At 50.1% G+C, this 19,214-nt stretch overlaps 1 protein-coding gene across 2 annotated transcripts in view; it reads left to right on the plus strand.

Moving 5' to 3' along the window:
• Positions 1-1,387: 1,387 nt before the first annotated feature.
• PPP1R13B (protein phosphatase 1 regulatory subunit 13B) overlaps positions 1,388-19,214 on the plus strand; it is a 34,623-nt gene continuing 16,796 nt past the window's right edge. The window contains exons 1-7 of one of the 2 annotated variants that reach the window (XM_078609923.1): positions 1,388-1,488; positions 2,045-2,133; positions 11,118-11,265; positions 11,794-11,916; positions 12,459-12,538; positions 17,843-17,944; positions 18,736-18,937. In XM_078609923.1, coding sequence (XP_078466049.1) covers positions 2,125-2,133; positions 11,118-11,265; positions 11,794-11,916; positions 12,459-12,538; positions 17,843-17,944; positions 18,736-18,937 — 664 coding nt within the window. In that variant the 5' untranslated portion in view covers positions 1,388-1,488; positions 2,045-2,124. The remainder of the gene's footprint in view (positions 1,489-2,044; positions 2,134-11,117; positions 11,266-11,793; positions 11,917-12,458; positions 12,539-17,842; positions 17,945-18,735; positions 18,938-19,214) is intronic. The other variant, XM_078609924.1, reaches the window with a different exon arrangement.

Here is a 19,214-nt window from a genome sequence, read left to right on the forward strand (position 1 = left end):
TGCTTTTGAGGCAGGAGAGCGCTCTGTTTTTTGTTGTTGTTAAATCTGCATCTGCACTCATCCAGCAGTAGATAGATGGCAAGCCTGGTCACATCTCCCGATAAACAAGTCTGCCTGACACCCACTCGACTCACCATCCCGTCTCCTCCCCTTGCATTCATCCTCACCCGTCACCGCCTCCTCCCATCCCCACGAGACTCTCCCCTACACCCCTATCCCACCCTCCCTCTCTCGCAGTCTGATCCCCTCCTCGGCTTAGGGGGTAGCGATTAACCCCCCAGCGACACGGGGAGGAGCCGCCTCTCTATTCAGAAGTCGACTGTGCCGTGCGTGTCGGCGTCTGTCTGCTCTGCGGTGTTTGTCTCGCTCGTCTCTCCGTCTCTCTCGTCTCGTGCGCACTGTCTGTACTGCCCCTGTGTTGTACACCACATCTAACGTGTAACCTCGTCTGTACTGATTCCCCGTGTCGTCTTGCATGTACCGTATCTCTGTTCTGTCTCTGCTGCTTTGCGTGCCCGAGCTGCCTGCCCTCTGCACCGTCTCGTCTAACGCGTGTCTCGCTGGTTCCCACACTCCACGGCTGGAATGTGGCCTCTAATCCAGCACCGTGAGCGTCGAGATGGCTCGCGCCAGATGGCAGTACAGCAAGTGGACGATGCGCCATCTGTGTCCATCTGTACGGGGATGGAGTTGTTGTTGTTGCCACCTTCCGCGTGTGCTTTTCTCCGGGGGCTCTGGGGTTTCTCTCACTCGTAAAGCCATTCAAGTCAACACCCAATGTAGTAGGACCCTCCTGCAAAGACTCTTACGACTCAGTGTGGGCTCTCCTGGATAAGTAAGTAAATTAGAGTCTCCTTCTGATTAGCACGGTTGATTATGTAGGGTGCGAAAGAAGTTCAACATAGAGGAAGCCTCAAGTCACAGGCGAGGTTCACGTGGGGCTCGCGATCCGGGGACTCGATCCGAGCCGTCGATTCCTCCTCTCCATCCCCCCTCCTCCACCTCACCCACACGGGCAGTTACGTCACGCAGCCCCGCCTTCTCGCCGCACAGGCCCCACCCCCTCACACTGACTCCGCCTTCTCTTGCTGCAGACTCCTACTCCACGCAGCTCGCGGGGCAGGACTCGCCCAGCCACACAGCCACTCCCCCCCCTCTCACAGAGCCCCCCCCCCTCTCACACAGCCCCCCCTCTCACACAGCCCCCCCTCTCACACAGCCCCCCGTCTCTCACAGCCCCCCCCCTCTCACACAACCCTCCCCCCCGCACTCACACAGCCCCCACCCCCTATCTCCCACGCAGACCCCGCCCCCTACACATACAGGCCCCGCCCACTCTTCGCACAAAGCCCCGCCCACCAACGCCCCCTCCCCCCACCCCCTCACCCCAGGCCGAGCCTCCAGCGGCAGCGGCGATCGCGACAGACCCCGGGGCGACCCCCGCGGCAGCAGCAGCAGCAGCGGCAGGAGCGAGACCGGCGGTGCCAGGTGAGCCTCCCTGCACTCCCGGCCCGGGCGCCTACGACGCCACCCGTAGCCCGCGCTCCCCGTCCACTCGGCGGGAGACTTGGGCACAAGACGAGGACGAGGAGGAGGGGGACACGAAGTGCGACGCAGCGCCTGGGCTGTAGTAGTGGGGCAGCAGCAGCAACAAAGATGGCAACAACACGAGGGGTCCGTGGGTAGCCCGCACGCACGCCGCGCTTTGTTCGCAGCACGCGTGGGAGCTGCTGCTCGTGACCATGATGGTGGTGGTGGTGGTCGTGGTGGTGGTCGTGGTGGTGGTGGTGGTCGTGGTGGTGGTTGCGCGGTGTTCTGCTGCTTCGGATGGCGAGAGCGGTTCCCGCGCCACGAGAGGTCAACGGCGACCAGCGCCGTGGTCACCCTCTGTGTGTGCGGTGACGACTACGAGTGTGTCGCGGTGTGTGTGTGTCTGTGTGTCGCGGTGTGTGTGTGTCTGTGTGTGTGTCTGTGTGTGTCGCTGTGTGTGTCTGTGTGTGTCGTGGTGTTTATGTTGTTACCGTTCGCCGTGTTGCGTGGCCAGGAGAAAGTGCGAGGAGAGAGGAGCAGCAGCAGCAGGAGGAGGGAGCGAGCGAGCTTGGAAACCCATCGGCCGAGGCGACCATGATGCCGGTGAGCGGTGCAGAGAGGCCAACCACCACCACGTAAACCTCCCCCCAGCATCGCCCCGCGGGGCCACCTCGACAAGCCACCGCCGCCGTCGCGTGTTCCTGGAGCCCTACAACCCGAGCAGGCTGGGAGGGTAGCAGGCGACCTGAGTGTAGGTGAGGTAGGTGAGGGGAGTGTCTGTCTGTGTGTGTGTGTCTGTCTGTGTGTGTCTGTCTGTGTGTGTCTGTGTGTGTGTGTCTGTCTGTGTGTGTGTGTGTCTGTGTGTGTGTCTGTGCAGTGGAATGGAGAGAGCCGGGTTACTGAGGCAGCCGGGGTGGGAAGGGCTAACAGAGCCGTCGGTGGGAGACGGTCAGGGCACGTGTTGGACGCTGCTGCTGTGTGATCTACTGCCGGCTACGGCTGGGAGGAGAAAGCGCGTTGGTGATGTGCCGTGGGTGGTGGTGGTGATTGTCGTGGCGTTCACGGATTTGGGTCACGCCATCGCGTGCCCTGAGCCCTTGCTGTGTGGGGGGTGCGTCACACTGCACGCTTGCGCCACTGTGTCACGGCGGTGATGGTTTGAGACCCTGTCCCGTCCACTCTGCTTCACCTCCTGCCCTTGCTTTGGGGCTGAGACCCACAGGTGGGGGAGGGGAAATTCCCCCCCAACACAAACGTTTGGCAAGTCACGAACTCTGAGTAATGTTGCCGTACCATTTTTGCTCGTAGCTTACCCACTACAGTATAGGAATGGCATAGGTTTTGAGTGGAAATCTGTCAACAGGCATCCCATGATAAGACTCGCCCCTGCCATATGAATGTGGAGTTTCCAGCACTGGCTGAGGGATGATGAGTGCCACCACGCTCTTTCTTGCGGGTGTCATCGCAGTATGCATCAGCCAAGCTACCAAGTGACCCAGGAGTTGTATTTAAAACCACAACGTGAAACTTTAAATCACCTTTTTAATAAAACATAATTATTTTAAAGCCAAAGAAGATGATCATTATACATCGCGTCTATAATAGTTTTTTTTGGGTCGTTTGTAGACTGCATTGTGTTCGTGTGTTTTCATTGCGCTCGTCCTGATGTAAGCTCGTCCTGATGTCAGCGGTGTGTTGATGAACTGAGGACCGCTGCAGATTCCTCGAGTCACACCAGACCATAATTAGGGTTCTTAAGGTTCAGTGTAAATGCCAAAGGCTCCAACAGCCAAACTGAAGCAATTCTAGATTTGAAGCTTTCGTGACTGCAAGGATTCATACTCTTAGGTTTTTTCGGTAAAGTCACGTTTTTATTTATTTTTTACCTACGTGACTTTACCGAAAAAACCTAGGAGTATGAAACTGAAGCAACTTCTCAAACACGCCAAGAGCAGCACGATAAATGTCCCATGCCATGCCTCCTTGTATTATTTTGCACGCCATTATATATATAAAAAAATGTTCACTAAGTAGAGCAACTGGACCTACGATGAACCATAACCATTGTGAGCAACGCAGATGTCGAGTGTCGGGGGGGGGGTGACGTGAGACCTTAACGCCCACACGTTGTCATCGGGCGGACAGACGGCAAGGGGAAATGAGTTGCAGAGTTTACGGGTTCGGAGCTTGAAGGATGAAGTCATGCGCTTCGTTGCCGATGTGCGAGACGGAGAGGCGCGTATCACAAGTGGATCAACGGGTGGAATAATGTGGCAGTGTGACAGACCTGGCAGAGGTAAAGGAGGGAGGCAGTGGAGTGATGATGGGGGATGAGAGATAGGCAGGGTGGATTCATCAATACGGCTTTTGATTTAATTCTATCAGGAAATGTTTTTTGTTGACTTTGGTAAATCACTTCATATGTGGGAGAAATTCTTGAATGGACTCGTCATCTGGACAAAGTTGTGAAATGCCGCCGCTGAACACAGAGTTTGCGAAAAACTCACCAAAGTTTATTGTGGGCACCCATAAGCAACGGAAGATGAAGAGGCAAAGGGAGGCGATGGTCTAATTAATGAGATAAGAGACAGCCAGGATAGACTCTGCATTAAGACACACGGATTTAGATAGGTTTCTATCAGAGAATGAGGTGTCAATGATAATACAGTTAAGGTCTATAGGGAGAGGAACACGAAGGCCTCTGAGGATGTTGTTTGTGGCGGCGTAGTGAAGATGTCGAGGGTTTTGTGTCGTGTGAATATTGTAGGTGATGAGGCTATTGTCGCCCAACTGGGGAAGAGGGAAAGGTCAGAAGTCATCAGATGTTTTGAGCACCCAACTTGTTTCCTGAATGCAGAACTGTAATAGTGTAGCGACAACTGTAGCTTCGAGCAGATTGCAAATCCACGTTGTATTTTTTCCATGACTGATTAGATTTGCTGCCTAATGACAATTTATGCTTAACCACGCGATATTGAAAGAGCAGCAGTCCTTTTATCCTTGATCCTGTGTGGCGGAGTCCTGTGGTTTATGCTGATGTAAGCCAGGCATGCTGGCTGTAAGGGATAAATGCATGCGTGCTCATGGGAGAGATTCGGAGCCATGGGTGGTTGAAAGGGGTATGCAGAAAGATGAGCGGCATTCTTTGTTGCCATCCAAAAGCAGCTTCATGTTTTTACTCGTCTCCTCGGGGGGTGGTTAGCGTGGCGCATTGTTCGTCAAACTCTTTGCGGGTATTGCCGTGGAGATATTCAATATCCTTTCTGAATGGCCACGTTAAGTGAGAAGTTACTCGACATTTGCATGAGTTAATCAACAATTGTAATATTCACAGCTCTCATAGTCAAACACAATGCCTGCACTGTCAGCCTGGTTGGAAAATGTTAATTAAAAAGCGTCATATGTTTTGACGGTCGAATCATTATCATTCGATTTTTGAGAATGTGATGTTATAATAAGAAAGGGTGACCAAAGTGATTGTAGTTTTTCCTACGATCAAATTACAATGAATGCACCCAATCATTGTTAAAATCTCAAGAGCTAGGCAGGCATTTCTGTCCGTCACTGTGTATCTGCTTCGCTGCATTTCCTTGTCACGTTCCATTCTCGTCGTTCCACTTCTGTGCTTCCGTGTGTCTTTGTCTCTCTGTTGTCCTTCACTCAGCGTCTCATTCCCCGCGACCCGTCTCACATCTGCTAAATCACTCGGGCAATTCCTCGCCCAAGACTCCATCCCCCACACTCCCAGCCAGGCCTCATTGTCCTGCTGTGGATTTAGTTTTTTAACAGTTGTTAACAGATTACTTTAGTAAAATTATCTACGTTGCCTTTTGTTATGAAATTAACTTTGCAAAAACTTTTCAACCTGCTCTTTTTTTCATAAATGTCAACTTTTAAAAATCCCGATCCACATTCAATAATATGTGTTGATTTTCCCTAAGTATCCCTATTTGGCCTTGTTTTTCACTTGTCTCCATCCAGCTGCTGTTTTACTTTGTTCAGCGGCTTAATGGATATTCTTGTTGAAAAGCTTCTCGTTTATGGCAGTGGGCAGTAATAGAGGTTGATAGAGCGGTAGAGGGGGAGGTGATGGAGCAATGACTGTCTTCGTGCTATTTTGTGATGTCGAACTAACTCTCAAACTGTCTCGCCGACACGCGCGAGTCCTTTCTGCGCACGTAAAGCGCTATCCGCCAACTCGTCGACTAAAATCGATTCCTGTGGTCACAGTATATGCATGAAATGGTATGTGTAGGAATTGATAATTCTCAATACAATATATATTGTATGCGATTGGTTCGCATGACCTCTGCAGGCATTAGATGATGATGATGTGCATTCTTGACGGTGGTGGAACACTCCACCCCTCTGACCACCCCGGCAATTCGGTGAATCGTCAAGATTCAGGGTGACCAGGGCTCCAGGTACTCTGCGTGGTGGGCATTTTATACGTGCAAAAGATATGAATTATGTATGATATTAAAATGCGATGCACACTAATATGCATAGGGCTTTAGCTGTACGGTGCGAGTTCACAGGACAGACTACGCGCTCTGCGTAATGGAGGAGTGGCTATGTGACCCTCGGGTCCTTGAGGAGGGGGCGTTGGGCGCCGTGTAGCCGCCAAACCGCACTGTGGCGTTTGGATTTCTTTTGGAATAACAAAAAATTATGTGTTTATGAAAGATTACACAATTTTTAAATGTTGTCGTTGGGAAACTTTCCCAGGTCTGCCCAGATTCATTTTTCATCACATTTAAGTGCAGCGTTTGTGTAGAGGGTAATTGTATCTATATTATAGATGTTCACATATCCTACCTTTTTACATATCCAACGATGCAACATTGTATTGTACTCGAAAGTTTTGTACGATAGTTCAAAGTAACATTGCCGCACGTGCCATAAGTTACCATCAAAGATTGTACAGTATTTATCAAACTCACTTAAACCTCAAAGCAATGTTGCATTTTACCCCCTAGAAATATATTTCATTTGCATCGTGCCAAAATTGGAATCCAAATGACATATCTCAAGGGCAGAGGGCAACGATTCTAATCAAGAATCAATAAATGTTTTACAGTGAATCGTAGCGCCGCTAGTGGCTGCAGGGCTGGGAAAACATCGACTGTCACGCGCGTGATTTGATGGGCTTGTCGAGAGCCTCGGGATGTATTTTGCTTGACGAATCGATGCAACATTCCGCCGCTTTTATAAAATACACCTCCTTGATTAGATTTGTAGAAAATCTGTAAAGTCAAAGTCACTGACCGTTCATGCTGCTGCAGCATCAAAACGGATTTTGGAATAACCGCATCAGCAGAAGCCCTTAAAACAGCCCTATAGACCTTGAGCAGTAGTGCCCTTGGTCATGCTAACACTGGCATAATGTTACTTTCATTGATTCTGGGACATTACACTCAACCTAGTATAGCTTCAAAGTGCAGGTCATCTGAGCCAATCCCGATATTTATTTATGTATACAGTTCACATTTGACAAAGTAAGAAGAACATATTTTGGACGTGTAGTAAAATAAGCACTGTAGAACAAGGTTATTGTAGCAGTGCGTTTGAGTTGAAGGCAGGCTTGTCCGGATGGTATGCATTGTTTGTGGTCAGGCGAGTGAATTGTGTGTAGGATTTGGCTATATTTGGGCAGCAAGGACGTGCTGCATTGGTAACACTCGCACCTCACAGCAGCAGAAGGCCCCCGAGTTCGATCCCTGACTCTGACACCACCTCTCGGCGTGGGGTTTGAACGCGCTCCCCCTGTGTCTGCATGGCTTCCCTCCGGGTTCTCTGGTTTCTTCCCGTAGCTAATAATACAAACCCTGACTTCACTTAACTGCCATTGGTCAAACATCCCAATGCTGAACATGTACCTGCAAATTGCACGTTTGGGATTACACACAGCAGCAGTAACATTCTCTTTGTTTTTTTTCGGTAAAGTCACGTAGGTAAAAAATAAAATGAATGAAAACAACTAAATTAAATCACGACGTTTCGGGCGCAACACAAGCGTCCTTCTTCAGGTGGTGATAACGTAGCGAAAGCACAACCGCTTAAGTGTGTTATTTGATTTTTTACCTACGCGACTTTACTGAAAAAAACCCAAAGAGTATGAATCCTTGCAGTCATGAATGCTTCAAATCTAGAAGCAGTAGCATTAACCTTGACTGAAAAATCTCGGCAGGACTCCTAAAGTTGTGTCTGAAGACTCCGTGAGACTTTGCTGGTAAAAGCAAGCGAAGTAACTACAATAATAACAACTAGTTGTTTGCGGTGTACAGCTTTGAATCCTACAACAAGTGCTGCCTGGCGGGTTGAACTCGTTTTCTGTACATGTGCTCCTGGTTGTTGGTGGAGGAGCAACTGGGATACATTTTGTTATCGTGCCTTTTACTCATCCAGAAGGGCCACGCCGAGTCTCGGGAACATTTTTCACAAGGGCCTTGCCTTGAAATGTTTGACAAATTCCATTTGGTGCTTGAATGAGATTCATGTCGACTACTAACTCGGAGCGCGTGTGGGCACATTGCGCTGGGTTGTGACGTGTGGGGGTCACCGTTCTTGTCAGTTATTCTTGAGGGAGGCGATGCCGCTGTCAAGGGCATTGGGGTTTTGTGTAACATCTACAAATTCCATTATTTTTCCAGTATGTGCTCCTCCTTACTGCACATTTAAAGTGCCTTTGTCCACTTTCACTAAGATAGTCAAAGTGAGTTCCTGCTTAAATGAGCATTGAGGCGGTGCCCATCTCTTGTTTACATCCCTGAGCCAGTATTATCTGGCCGTGCGGCCAGAACCTGGTTATAAGCACACCTATTGGAAGCAAAGCATTTGGGGATTGTGTCAGTAGTTGCCCCCTTGTCTTCCCCCCCTCCCCACCAATGTAATGGAAGCACGTGTTGCTTATATCAGAACTGTGCTCAGATCCTGCTTCTGTCGTGCTATTTCGCTGATGGGCTGGCATTTTTAAAGTAAGAGCCTGCAGGAGGGTGGCGCTCTACCAGTGTCCGTCGGCAACGCTCACTCTGCGTCCACGGTGTCCACGCTCTGGGCGTGTGCTGTGCACAGTATTCTATTGCGTCTCAACTGTTGTGCAGCCCTATCAACACTATCTTGATTCCCTTCAATGGGAATCAAGATAGCTGTGAATTGGTGTGTGGCAGTAGCATGTGGCTGTCGTGTGTGGTTGTTGTACCAATCATTCTTTCCGCTAGGGCCGGCTCCAGTTCTTCTTGGATGGGGGGGGGCAGTGGAGCTGTGTGTGGGGGGGGGGGCACTGTAGCAGTGATTCACGGCTACAGAGGAGAGAGAATTGGGGAGGGGTGGGCAAAAGGTGGTGCCGGGCCCGTGGCAGCCGCCCCCCTAGCGCCGGCCACATTTCTCAACCTCCAGGGCCCCACCGCTCGGTGGTTTGCTCTGTGCTGCCCAACGCGCATTGTCACGGTGTGGGAAATTCCACAATGCACCACTGCACAAAGCTCTGCAGTCCTGGTGGCGTTTTGCCAAACAGTAATTTTGGGAAAGGCGCCGTCCATAAATGACGTCACGCACCTAGTGGGGGAGGGGAGTCGGACATTTGTGACGATGTGTGACATGGGGGGGAGGGGGGGGTTGAGAAATTTGACGTCACACGATAATTTCAATATCATATTCTGAACATCTGCATTTTTAGTAAGACGTTGAATATTTTCAAGTAAATTTTATGCTAAATTTCAGCTTTCCAATAATACATGTTTTCTCCTTCAACATCAGAGTGCAGGGCCACATTAAATACGCACTACAATGACAATAGATTAAATCGATTTGAAGCATGTTTTATTTTCAAAATGGAAATATGGTTTGGGGGGGGGCAGAGATTTGTGACGTCATATTTGAGGGGGGTCTGACTTTTTGAGACGCCGTGTGACGAGGGGGGGAGGGGGGGGTCAAAATCGGCCAAAATCGCGTGACGTCATTTATGGACGGCCCCAAACTCGTTCCACACAGATAACACTTTCAAACTCCGCGTGCAAATGATCACTCGTGCTTTCTCTCGTAAGGATGCCATCCATGTGCTTTGCAGGAGGATCATTGCTCCAAATGTCACCTATTATTATCTATGTTTCTCCTTTTAAGGTCACGGTGTTAATGTCGAGTGCGACGTCGTTTTACTGGCGGGTACTTGTCTGACACCTAGTGGCAAAGAGACATGCAAGTACAGAGTGCCCGTACTGTGTGTAACTTGACTACGTTGCCAACATTTCAACCGTGAAATTCAAACTGCTCTATAACCATAATTATTTAATAGGAGATGCGACCTTCATGGACACCCCACATTAACTTGTATTTTTTTTTATCAACGGCAATTATTACATGGGTGCACCAAACAGCGCCTTTTGCTATTTGACCAAACACCTGAGTTGGTTTCTGGCAGGAGTCTGGACCGAAGTAATTTTAGTGCGTTTGTCTTCCTACAAGAGGTCCCAGTTGTTGACATGTGGGACGAGAATCCGAGCACGATGGGACATCGGCGTAGATTAGACACTGTAGGTTAGAGATGTGGATATTTAGACGGCAGCAGGAGGAGGAATCTGATGAGCTAAGAAACTTTTTGTTCACAGATGTCCAGGAGGGCGCGGGTCAGCACGTTACATTGAGATGAGAGAATGGAGATGTAGGCGAGAGAGGTGTCGGAGAGTTGCAAAGAGAACTATGAACGCAGCGAGATGAGAGGAACGCAGACGAGAGAGACGTAGCTGCAGTGAGATATGTGAAGAGGTACACGGTGGGGTAGCTGAAGCGATGCACGCGACGCGAGATAGAATGTCCACGACCGGCGGGGAGATAGGGGTGACGCTGAATGTGCTTGCCACGAGCTGTATGGGTGGGTGAGGTGAGTGTTACTGAGACGAGGATGTGGAGAGTCGCACAATGGGTAATGGATACACGGGAAAGTGCTGAGAGCGAGAGGCGCGACGCACCCCGTGGAGAGTTGGCCATGCGTGGCGACATCCACAGCAACGCCCATCCCCGCGGGTCGTGGGGGAGGGGGGTCGGCGGAGGGGGGGGCACGTGACAACGTCAGCCCGCAAGAGGCTTAGTAAAGTGCCAATTTAATTAATTCACCCACTGACTTGTGAAGCAATTAAAATAATGGACCTAATTCGTCTACAAAGTATCCATTTTTGTCGTGTTTTTGTGTTTGCCTTCGAGCTGGAGGAACATTTAAAAAACAAAACTGGCCACTAATCACAAATCCAGCGTTTCCATGTGAGTGGTAATTGGGTTAATAATTAATGTGAGCACCTCACGTCCGACAGTTTCTTGGGGCTCGCGGTCTCACGAGGGCTGTACCTTCTACTGCAACTCACTCCTCAGTGGCCTCACAAATCTCTCGCCTGAAGGTAGCCACCCGCTTGAAGCTCGCGACTTCACGTAGAAAAGTTTCCGCATCCCGTTAACGATTCGCATGTCGCGCATTGCAGGGTACGTGGCCAAGCCATACCTGGACGTACCTGGATGTACCTGGGTGAAATTCAGCCCGCTTGGGTTGCACCTTCCGTCAATGACGCTTGTCCGTGTTTGTCGTCTTCCGTTGGCAGACGATGGTGAGTGTGTTCCTGAGTGCAAGTGACCAGCAGGCGAGCGAGGTGCCCATCACGGGTGACATGACCTGCAAGGACGTGGTGGAAGCGTGCCGTCCCCTGGGGGACACCGCGTGCCATCTCGTGGAAGCGTGGCACGGCCACGGTGCGCTTCTCGCCATGCCACACTCGCCGACACTCCCGCGTGCTGTGTCTGCGTGCCTGTACGTGCGTCCGTATTGTATGCTGCCAACGTGCGTGTGTACGTTGTCCGTTTGGTGCCGGTGTAAGTATAAAACTCTCGTGTCTATGCACGGGCTCGTGTTTGTGGGTACACCTGCATCCAAATGTATGTTTTTACATTTTTTGGGTGGCAGGGTGGCGCAGGGGTAACACCTCGTGCCTTGCGGCAAGAAGGGTTCGGTTTGTGAGATATCGCGCATGTGCTGCTCACCTATTTCTGTGCCCAAAATTCGCTCTGTGTGGTTTAGAATTCACTGATATGCGGCTCCACGATTGGACGTGGCACAACATTGTGTGTGTACTGTGCGCGCTACTCGGCAGGCAGCGGTCCCGTGCGGTTCCGCTTTGTGGGCCCCTTCATCTTAGTAACGCCTCTCCTGCGACCGTGCAGAGCGAGGGAACGCCGTGTCGCTGACCGCTCGTCGATGCCTTTTGTCGCCGCGTGCCACAGAGAGCGTGGTCCCCGACAACGAGCGCATGCTGGAGGTGCTGCAGCGCTGGGGGAGCAAGCAGCACGAGGTCCGCTTCTTCCTGCAGCGCGCCAGCGACACCGACACCACCACCACCGGCCCAGGTCTGTGCTCACACGGCCAGGTGTAGAATTGTCGTCATCGGCCTTGATCGGTCCACTGCTGGATGAAGGCCTCCCCCAAGCCCTCGCGAGCTCCCGCGATCCTGCGACACGATGGGTTTTCTCCGCCTACTCTGGTTTTCTTCCCACATGTGTAAACGCTCATTCATGGAGTTGGCCAAACATCCCATTATAGGACAACAGAGCTCGGGAAATGGTTAGTGCCGTTCCGGCTGTTTTTTCGCTTGTTTGCGGTTTCCTGTGCCTACGTACAAAAACTGTGCTGTTCCAAATTCTAGAGCGTTGTGAGGTGCACATTACTTGAACGTGTCTCAGTGTAATTCCAAGCACGTATATCTCTTCTTGCTTATTTGCACAATTTCAGTTTTTGTTCCATTTTCTTTGTTAATGTCCATGTTTCTGATCCGTATATCATAGCAGGTAGTAGGCGTTGATGCTTTGTCGTAGAAATAGTTTTTCTTAAGGCCGCTTTGGAAAGCTTTCCAGGATCCATGCATTGTTTTTTATTCATTGTTGTGTTGCAGGTGGCTCACGATCCCAAAATGGTACGGGAAGGCGCAATGGCATGAGCAATGTCGCAAACGATCGGCGGCAAGAGAATGGGGTAAGCGCGTATTGTTCTTAGCCACTTTATAATTGACCGCGACTTTGTAAGTAGTGCTTATTGGCATTAACGTCGGCTTTTGTGTGCCTACGAACAGCTCACGCTTGCAGCTACACACTCATGCCCTTGCTTTTAATTGTCTGAAGCTCCAAAAATGGAACTGAAATTAGCTTTTAAGAATAGTAAAATTTATTTGATATTTTTTGGCCGCCTCATAACTCTTCATTCTGCTTTGCTGCATTCCACGCCAAACCTTCTCACTGCATTATAACTATCGCTTCGAAACTCATCTTGATTTGTTTCTTGGGAAATGAATAGTAAATTATTGGTATATATATATTTTTAACAAATGCTTCATGATAAACTAAAAAAATATATCACTTGTTTGAAGTACAATATCAGCAAACCCCTGTGATTTAAGACACAACTCAAAACCTCCCAGTCACGTGCCTCCTACAGGAAACCCGTAATTTGTGCAAACCATTGAAATCCAATGCCTCTCTTATGTAGAGTCATGGTTCTGTTCTTCATTTACCACCTTTACCATCGCAAATTTCATTTTAAATTGAATCACCAATTTTAAAAGCGTAAGGCAGTGATTTAACAGCTGACCTGCAGAAACTTTCAGTAAAGTTTAGGTTTTGCTTGAACTCATGGGAACTCGGTGAGTGGGAGGGTCACTTCTTCTCCACACTCTGGAACTGTCATGCCCCAAGGTCCGTGCTGTCGACTTCTTGCACCCTAATCAAGTCTAGACTCAAGGCCTTCCTCTTTTCCTCCATTGTGTACACACGTGTGTTTGGCATTCCCGATTCGGGCACGTAACTTGTTATGTTGTTGGTGTAAAATAATGAAGGTTTTGTAGCTGTACGCACGTGACAATTGCGTCACTCGTGTTAGCCTGTGTTCAGCACTTGGCGTTGGATGAGGACTGTTTGTTTCCTATTTTGCCAGTATTAAACAAAGCCTGCATTTAAAGCCCCCCGGGAATGCTTTCTGCCAGTATTTTCCATGTTCAAGGACCCCACTGGGTTAAATGTTTCAACTTGACGTAGCCAGAGTAATGGCGTGCTGTGATGTTGTGGAGCCTCAATGGCAGGCCCTGTTCTAAGCGGGTCAGACGCCACGCTTGTGAATGATTCTTTTGTGTGCGCTGCATCTTAATTACGTAACTGTTTCCTAAAATATTTCCGGCCGTTATTTATTTGTCAGGTCTCTGACAATGTAATGCACAGCACTTTAATGTCTTGAAAGTCACGTCAGATCGCTAATGCCACGCACACTATGCAGCACATGCCCTCGGGAGGGTGGTACTTTTAAAGTGGCCGCGATATTCTTAGCGCATCATTTCTGCACGTGTGCACAATAACATAACACAGTACACGCATTCAGGGGAGAAGTAGTTTGCAGTACAATGAAATAACTCAAGAAGTAACCCTGAAGAAGTCAAAACCTAGACACCTAACAATTCATCTATTCTAATGCTCACCATACGTGCATCGGATCGATTATTTACAATGTATGCGATCGCACTTTTGTTCATCATGAATTGGGATGCAACATTGCACTCTCCTAAACCTTGAATTACATGAAAATGACATGCTAATGTCACATTTGGGTTATATTGAGTGGACACAATTACACAAACAAGACAGGAAACATTGAGGAACAATGCAAACTAGGTGGTAAAGACGAGACCAATAAGAATGGATAAACTTGGGAGTGGAGTGGTTCCCTGCCGAGTGGGAAAGTAGGGCCTAGGAAGGTAGTGCCTAGGAAGGTAGCGCCTGGGGAGGTAGCGCCTGGGGAGGTAGCGCCTGGGGAGGTAGCGCCTGGGGAGGTAGCGCCTGGGGAGGTAGCGCCTGGGGAGGTAGCGCCTGGGGAGGTAGCGCCTGGGGAGGTTGCGCCTGGGAAGGGGCACTTGGGAAGGGGGCGGTGGAGGGCGGCGCGACCTCGGAGACGTTGAGAGGTGGCGCTGAAGGAACGGCACAGAGGGAGGGGGGGGGAAGGCGTTGACGAAGGGATAGAGGAGCGTGTGGTGTTTCTACAGGGATAGGTTTAGTGAGCATTCTGCTAAAGAACAAGTATGCAGTACAACCTCTTTTTCACTGCACGGAGTAGAGCTCGCGTCTGGTTGGCTTGTTTGGTGAGGGGTGGGGGTTGGGCCTTGTCGTGGCCCGTGACCGGGAGGCCTTCACGTCCGTTGCCAGCGTGGCCTCTCCACGTCCTGTTTCGCTTTGGCTGTTCACAGCGCTGCGACAGACTTGCAACCAGGAATTGGCGAGTTCACATCCCGGTCAGGGGTCGACCGAGCCCACGGTCGCCCAGGGGCGATCTCTGCGGTGGTCGGGATGCCGTGCCGCGCCACTCTCCGTGCTGTGTCAAATCCGTTGGGCTCATCACTGAGGCATCTGTGGCATCATTTTAGAATTTTTTTCCCTTTGGTCTTGAGAAGTTTAATGGAATTGTGCATGTGTGTTTCCAGGGCGTATTTTCGAACTTGTTCATTGCATTTTTCTGTGGCTCAATTCAGAGGCAAAACGTGAGCAATGTAGTGCCTGACAAAGTAACATTTAATGTTTAGTCAGTGCCACATACCATTTGGTGTGTGTTTAGCTATGGATAATTTTTTCAACTGATTGGCAAGCGAATTGGCCAGGTTCAAACCGCCTCACAAATGGAAGTTTCGAGTTAATATCCCGGGTGGTGGTCGACTAAGCCCATCATCCCTCTGGAGTCGATAAAACGAGTACCACATTGTGGGAGAGTTGCTAGTGGCTGTCCTATTGAAAGACTCACCTCCGCCATAGGAATGAGGAATTTCCACCACCGGCTCAGGGCTGTAAACGGGAGATGAACGCCGATGAGCGGTTGATCCCTGCGACTTGCGATTATATTATCACGTTGGCGTTGGACACTCAGACTCGTCGATGTAGACCGCCGGCGTTAGGAACATTGTTTGGAATTCCTGAACACTCTGCAGCTTGCCACGCGTTGTTTGCAGCCAGCGCGGCGGTACCGTAAATCTCCATCACTTCCATTTAACTTGCTCTGGCTTTTACGTCTTGCTCTCTGACATTCAGCAACTTCAAATCCCCATTCATTCAGCCCAAAGCCCACGGCTATTGTCCACACACAGGCTCATAGAAAAAGGGCTTTGTTGTTTATTAATAGTTGGACACATGTTTAGCCTGTGACAGGGTTTTTGGCTGCATTAGTGAAGGGCATTGGATTTTTCTTTTAGCGCATTGTTGTGTCCCGATACATTTCTCTGTTGTGCAGTGGTGGAAGCAATTTCATTAACAGGATGCCACGAGTTTGGCCTTTTGTAGTCGACCTCTCTGCTCACAATAAAAACAAATTTAATTTAACAATTTCTAAAGTGGGGCTATTCCCACAGGAATTGAGTCGATTCCTACGATTCCACCCTCAATGATCCCTGCATGAATCGCGATTCTTCTTTGGTGATTCCCATGTTAAAATCTCCATACACGTGTATGAGCGAGCATCTGTGTGTGCATACACACACGCACGTAGATGAGTGAAGATCTCGTCATTTCGTCATCCCGGTGGTAGTTCTGGTGGACCCCGTAGCCCGAGTAGAAGCCCTCGCCGTATTGACAGTTTATGGGCGCGAGAAATATTGGGAGTAGCCACAGACTAAAACCACTTGTAACGCGCGCAACTCATTTACGGACAACACTTCTCGCTGTGCGTCTCCCTCGCACTGCTCGAATTTGGAATTCCCCTCCCATCGTATTCCCCCCCCCCCCTGGCTCTTCTAATAACCTTGCTCAATTCAAGAAACGTGTCACACCGTTATCTATGACAGCTTTGAAAGTGGCCAGCATCTTTCGTTGCTGGCCGCATGATGTTTTGTGGCTCCGCTTTGCGACGCAGTTATCACCAAATCACGAGACCATTGTACGAGCCATTTAATGCCGTGGAACCCCCAACAGGGGGCAGTAGAGAGAGACGCGGGTCGAACGAACATGTCACCGTTACGACTCTTGAGTGCTTGCCCTGAGAGAGTTGATGTCCTCTTGCAACCATCACTTTTCTGCATGCGTGAACGATCCCCAGCTGTATTGTGCACGCGTTCACGTGATGAGGCGGCTTGCTCACACGGCGAGCCAGGCTGCAGTTCCGATTAGCACGGTTGGCTACGTGCGTTGCGAAATAATTTCAACGTTCATAAATTGCATGGATGTTTTGCCTCGTGTGTGCAGTGTAGATTTACTGGTTCTCTTACAGCCTTCCACAATATTAACGTCTTATGACAACAACGCTGCTGTTGTCAGGCTTGGATGCGGGGGGTGCGATGAGCACATCTGTTTCCCCGTTTAGGCGCGCATTTTTTCTCTCTCTATTCGACCAAAAAAGTGTGCGGGGCCACGGATAATGAAACAGCTTTCCCGCCACCACCACTGGTTCGCTCGTGTTATCCGTGTGGAGGTGCGGCTTGCTCGGAAGAACGGCGCGCTTCTGGGAGACTACTTCCCGGTGACTCGCTTGGCAAAGGCTTCCATAATACGATAACCGGATTAATTTTCTGGAATTTCCGGGTCACTTTCTCTCTTCCGTGCAACGGCTCAGCCGGTTGTAAGAAGATGCCGTTACTTCTGGGTCACTCCGGTGGGATGAGTGCGGCATTTCTGGGAGACCACGTTTCGGTGACGAATCCGTCCGCGCCGGTGCTTGGATAAGAGGAGCGATGCAGCGCGCAGATAATGGGAAGGTGTGCATAGTTTGAGGTGTGTAGATGATAGGAAGCTTGTAACATGGATTTTCTGGGGTTAATCTCTGATGTTATTTACGATGGAAAGTTGTGCATGTATACATAGTGACATGTCCACCGAGTGAAAATCGAAACTGAATTTTTCGCGTTATTTCTCGTTCCTCTTTCAATTTAGAGTCGTGTAACTAAAGTGCTTGGCACTAACGAAACACAGCCGTCACACGCGCAAACACACGTGGAAGCATTCGACAGTACCACGCAATGTTTTTTTATAGGGCGTGGGAACAGCTAAGTATTACAGAGACTCGTGTGTGTGTGTGACCTAGCACCATTGAATCAGCTGTCAGGACAGTCTTAACTTTTTGAATTATGCGTGAACATTACCAAAAATCTAATTATATTCCACTACGTTAACAGTGTTGTCGCCCCAAGTACAGTTCCCAGCCGCGGATAACATCGGTGGCAGGTGATACGCGAGCGATGACAACCTTAGACATCCACATCCAAGCAACACCCTCAAGGAAAACTCGCCGGCTGACTTGAGTGCCGCGTGTGCTGTGCGTTAGGCCGGGAGTCCCGGCGTGGAGCTCACGCTGGAGGAGCTGCAGGAGATGGCAACGAGGCAGCAGCAGCAGATCGAGGCTCAGCAGCAGTTGTTGGTCGCCAAGGTAGGAGCGCGGCTCGTCGTGAAGCGGTTGTTGTTCGTCGTGTATCGGAGTTCCAGCCGGGAGAGCTTTGAACCTCTGCCGTTGTTACGTCGCCTTCTGCTCGGCACGTGACGCACCAGGAAATGGCTCTGTTCAGGCGCCGACCGGAACCCCCTTCTACCCCTTCTTTTATTCTCCTCGCCGTCATTTCTGGAACTTTCCATGACTCTCAACCAATCCCATTTCACTTTTTATTCTTAAGTGTGTGGTGTCGGTGTTGAGCCGTGTTGTATGATTGGCACGAGAGGGTTACCACCCCTGCCCCCCTCCTGCCATGGCGTTGGCGTAACATCTCTTACGGCAAGATCTCACCTGCTCTTCTTCAGCGCACGGGGAGCGGTGGCACGGGGGTCGGTGCACCGAGTTTAGAACCCCGAGCTAGATTCACGGTCACGGCTAACAACGGTGGCGAGTGATATCTGTACCTGTCCTGCGTGCCCTCCCTTCACCACCCGCACACTGACTAGAGAGGTGAAGTATGGTCAGACCACCCGCGTGAGCGGAATGCCGCCGGCCCGACCTTCAGCCGGCTTATGGATTCACAAAGGCGCGTGAATAATTTCTTTAGCATGTCACCCTCTGTGCTAGGTCACGTTGGTACAGTTATTGGCACCGGGGTGTGGAGTCTTACCATCCCGGGCTCCTCGTGTTCACGCTGCTACAATAACATTGCCCAGAAACTGCACGTCGCAGCGCGTTTCTTCAGCACGCCGTGTCGCCTCTAATCCGCGTTTTCGTGTCCTTTGCCGCAGGAACAGAGGCTGCTGTACCTGAAGCAACAAGAAGCGAGACAGAAGCAGCAGCAGCAGCAGCACTCGGCGGGGGGCACGGGCGTTGACGGCGAGAAGCTGCGAGCCCTGCGGGAGAAGATCGAGAGCCAGGAAGCGAAACTCCGCAAGATCCGAGCGGCTAAGGGCCAGGCGGACAACGCGCGTCACACCAACAAGAACCTCGGTAATTTGTTAATAATTTGTTATTCTTTCGACTAAAGCTTTGGTTAATTTATATTACAAACTTGAAATATAATTATCATATCATTGTGTAAATGGGTAGTTACAGCCGGCAGGGATTGATGACGCGCTGGCCGTGAGTTTACCGCGTTTGGTTAAATCGTGATTATAAAAAAAATCTACCTCTCTTTTTTTTTTCATCGTCAACATTGTAGAAATACCTCCAACTTCTCGAGCCCTGTTCATAAACTGTGCATACTAAGTTCTAAAGCCAGCTGAAT

Source organism: Lampetra planeri, chromosome 33, assembly GCF_965212315.1.
Source record: "Lampetra planeri chromosome 33, kcLamPlan1.2.h2, whole genome shotgun sequence".
NCBI lineage: Eukaryota > Metazoa > Chordata > Hyperoartia > Petromyzontiformes > Petromyzontidae > Lampetra > Lampetra planeri.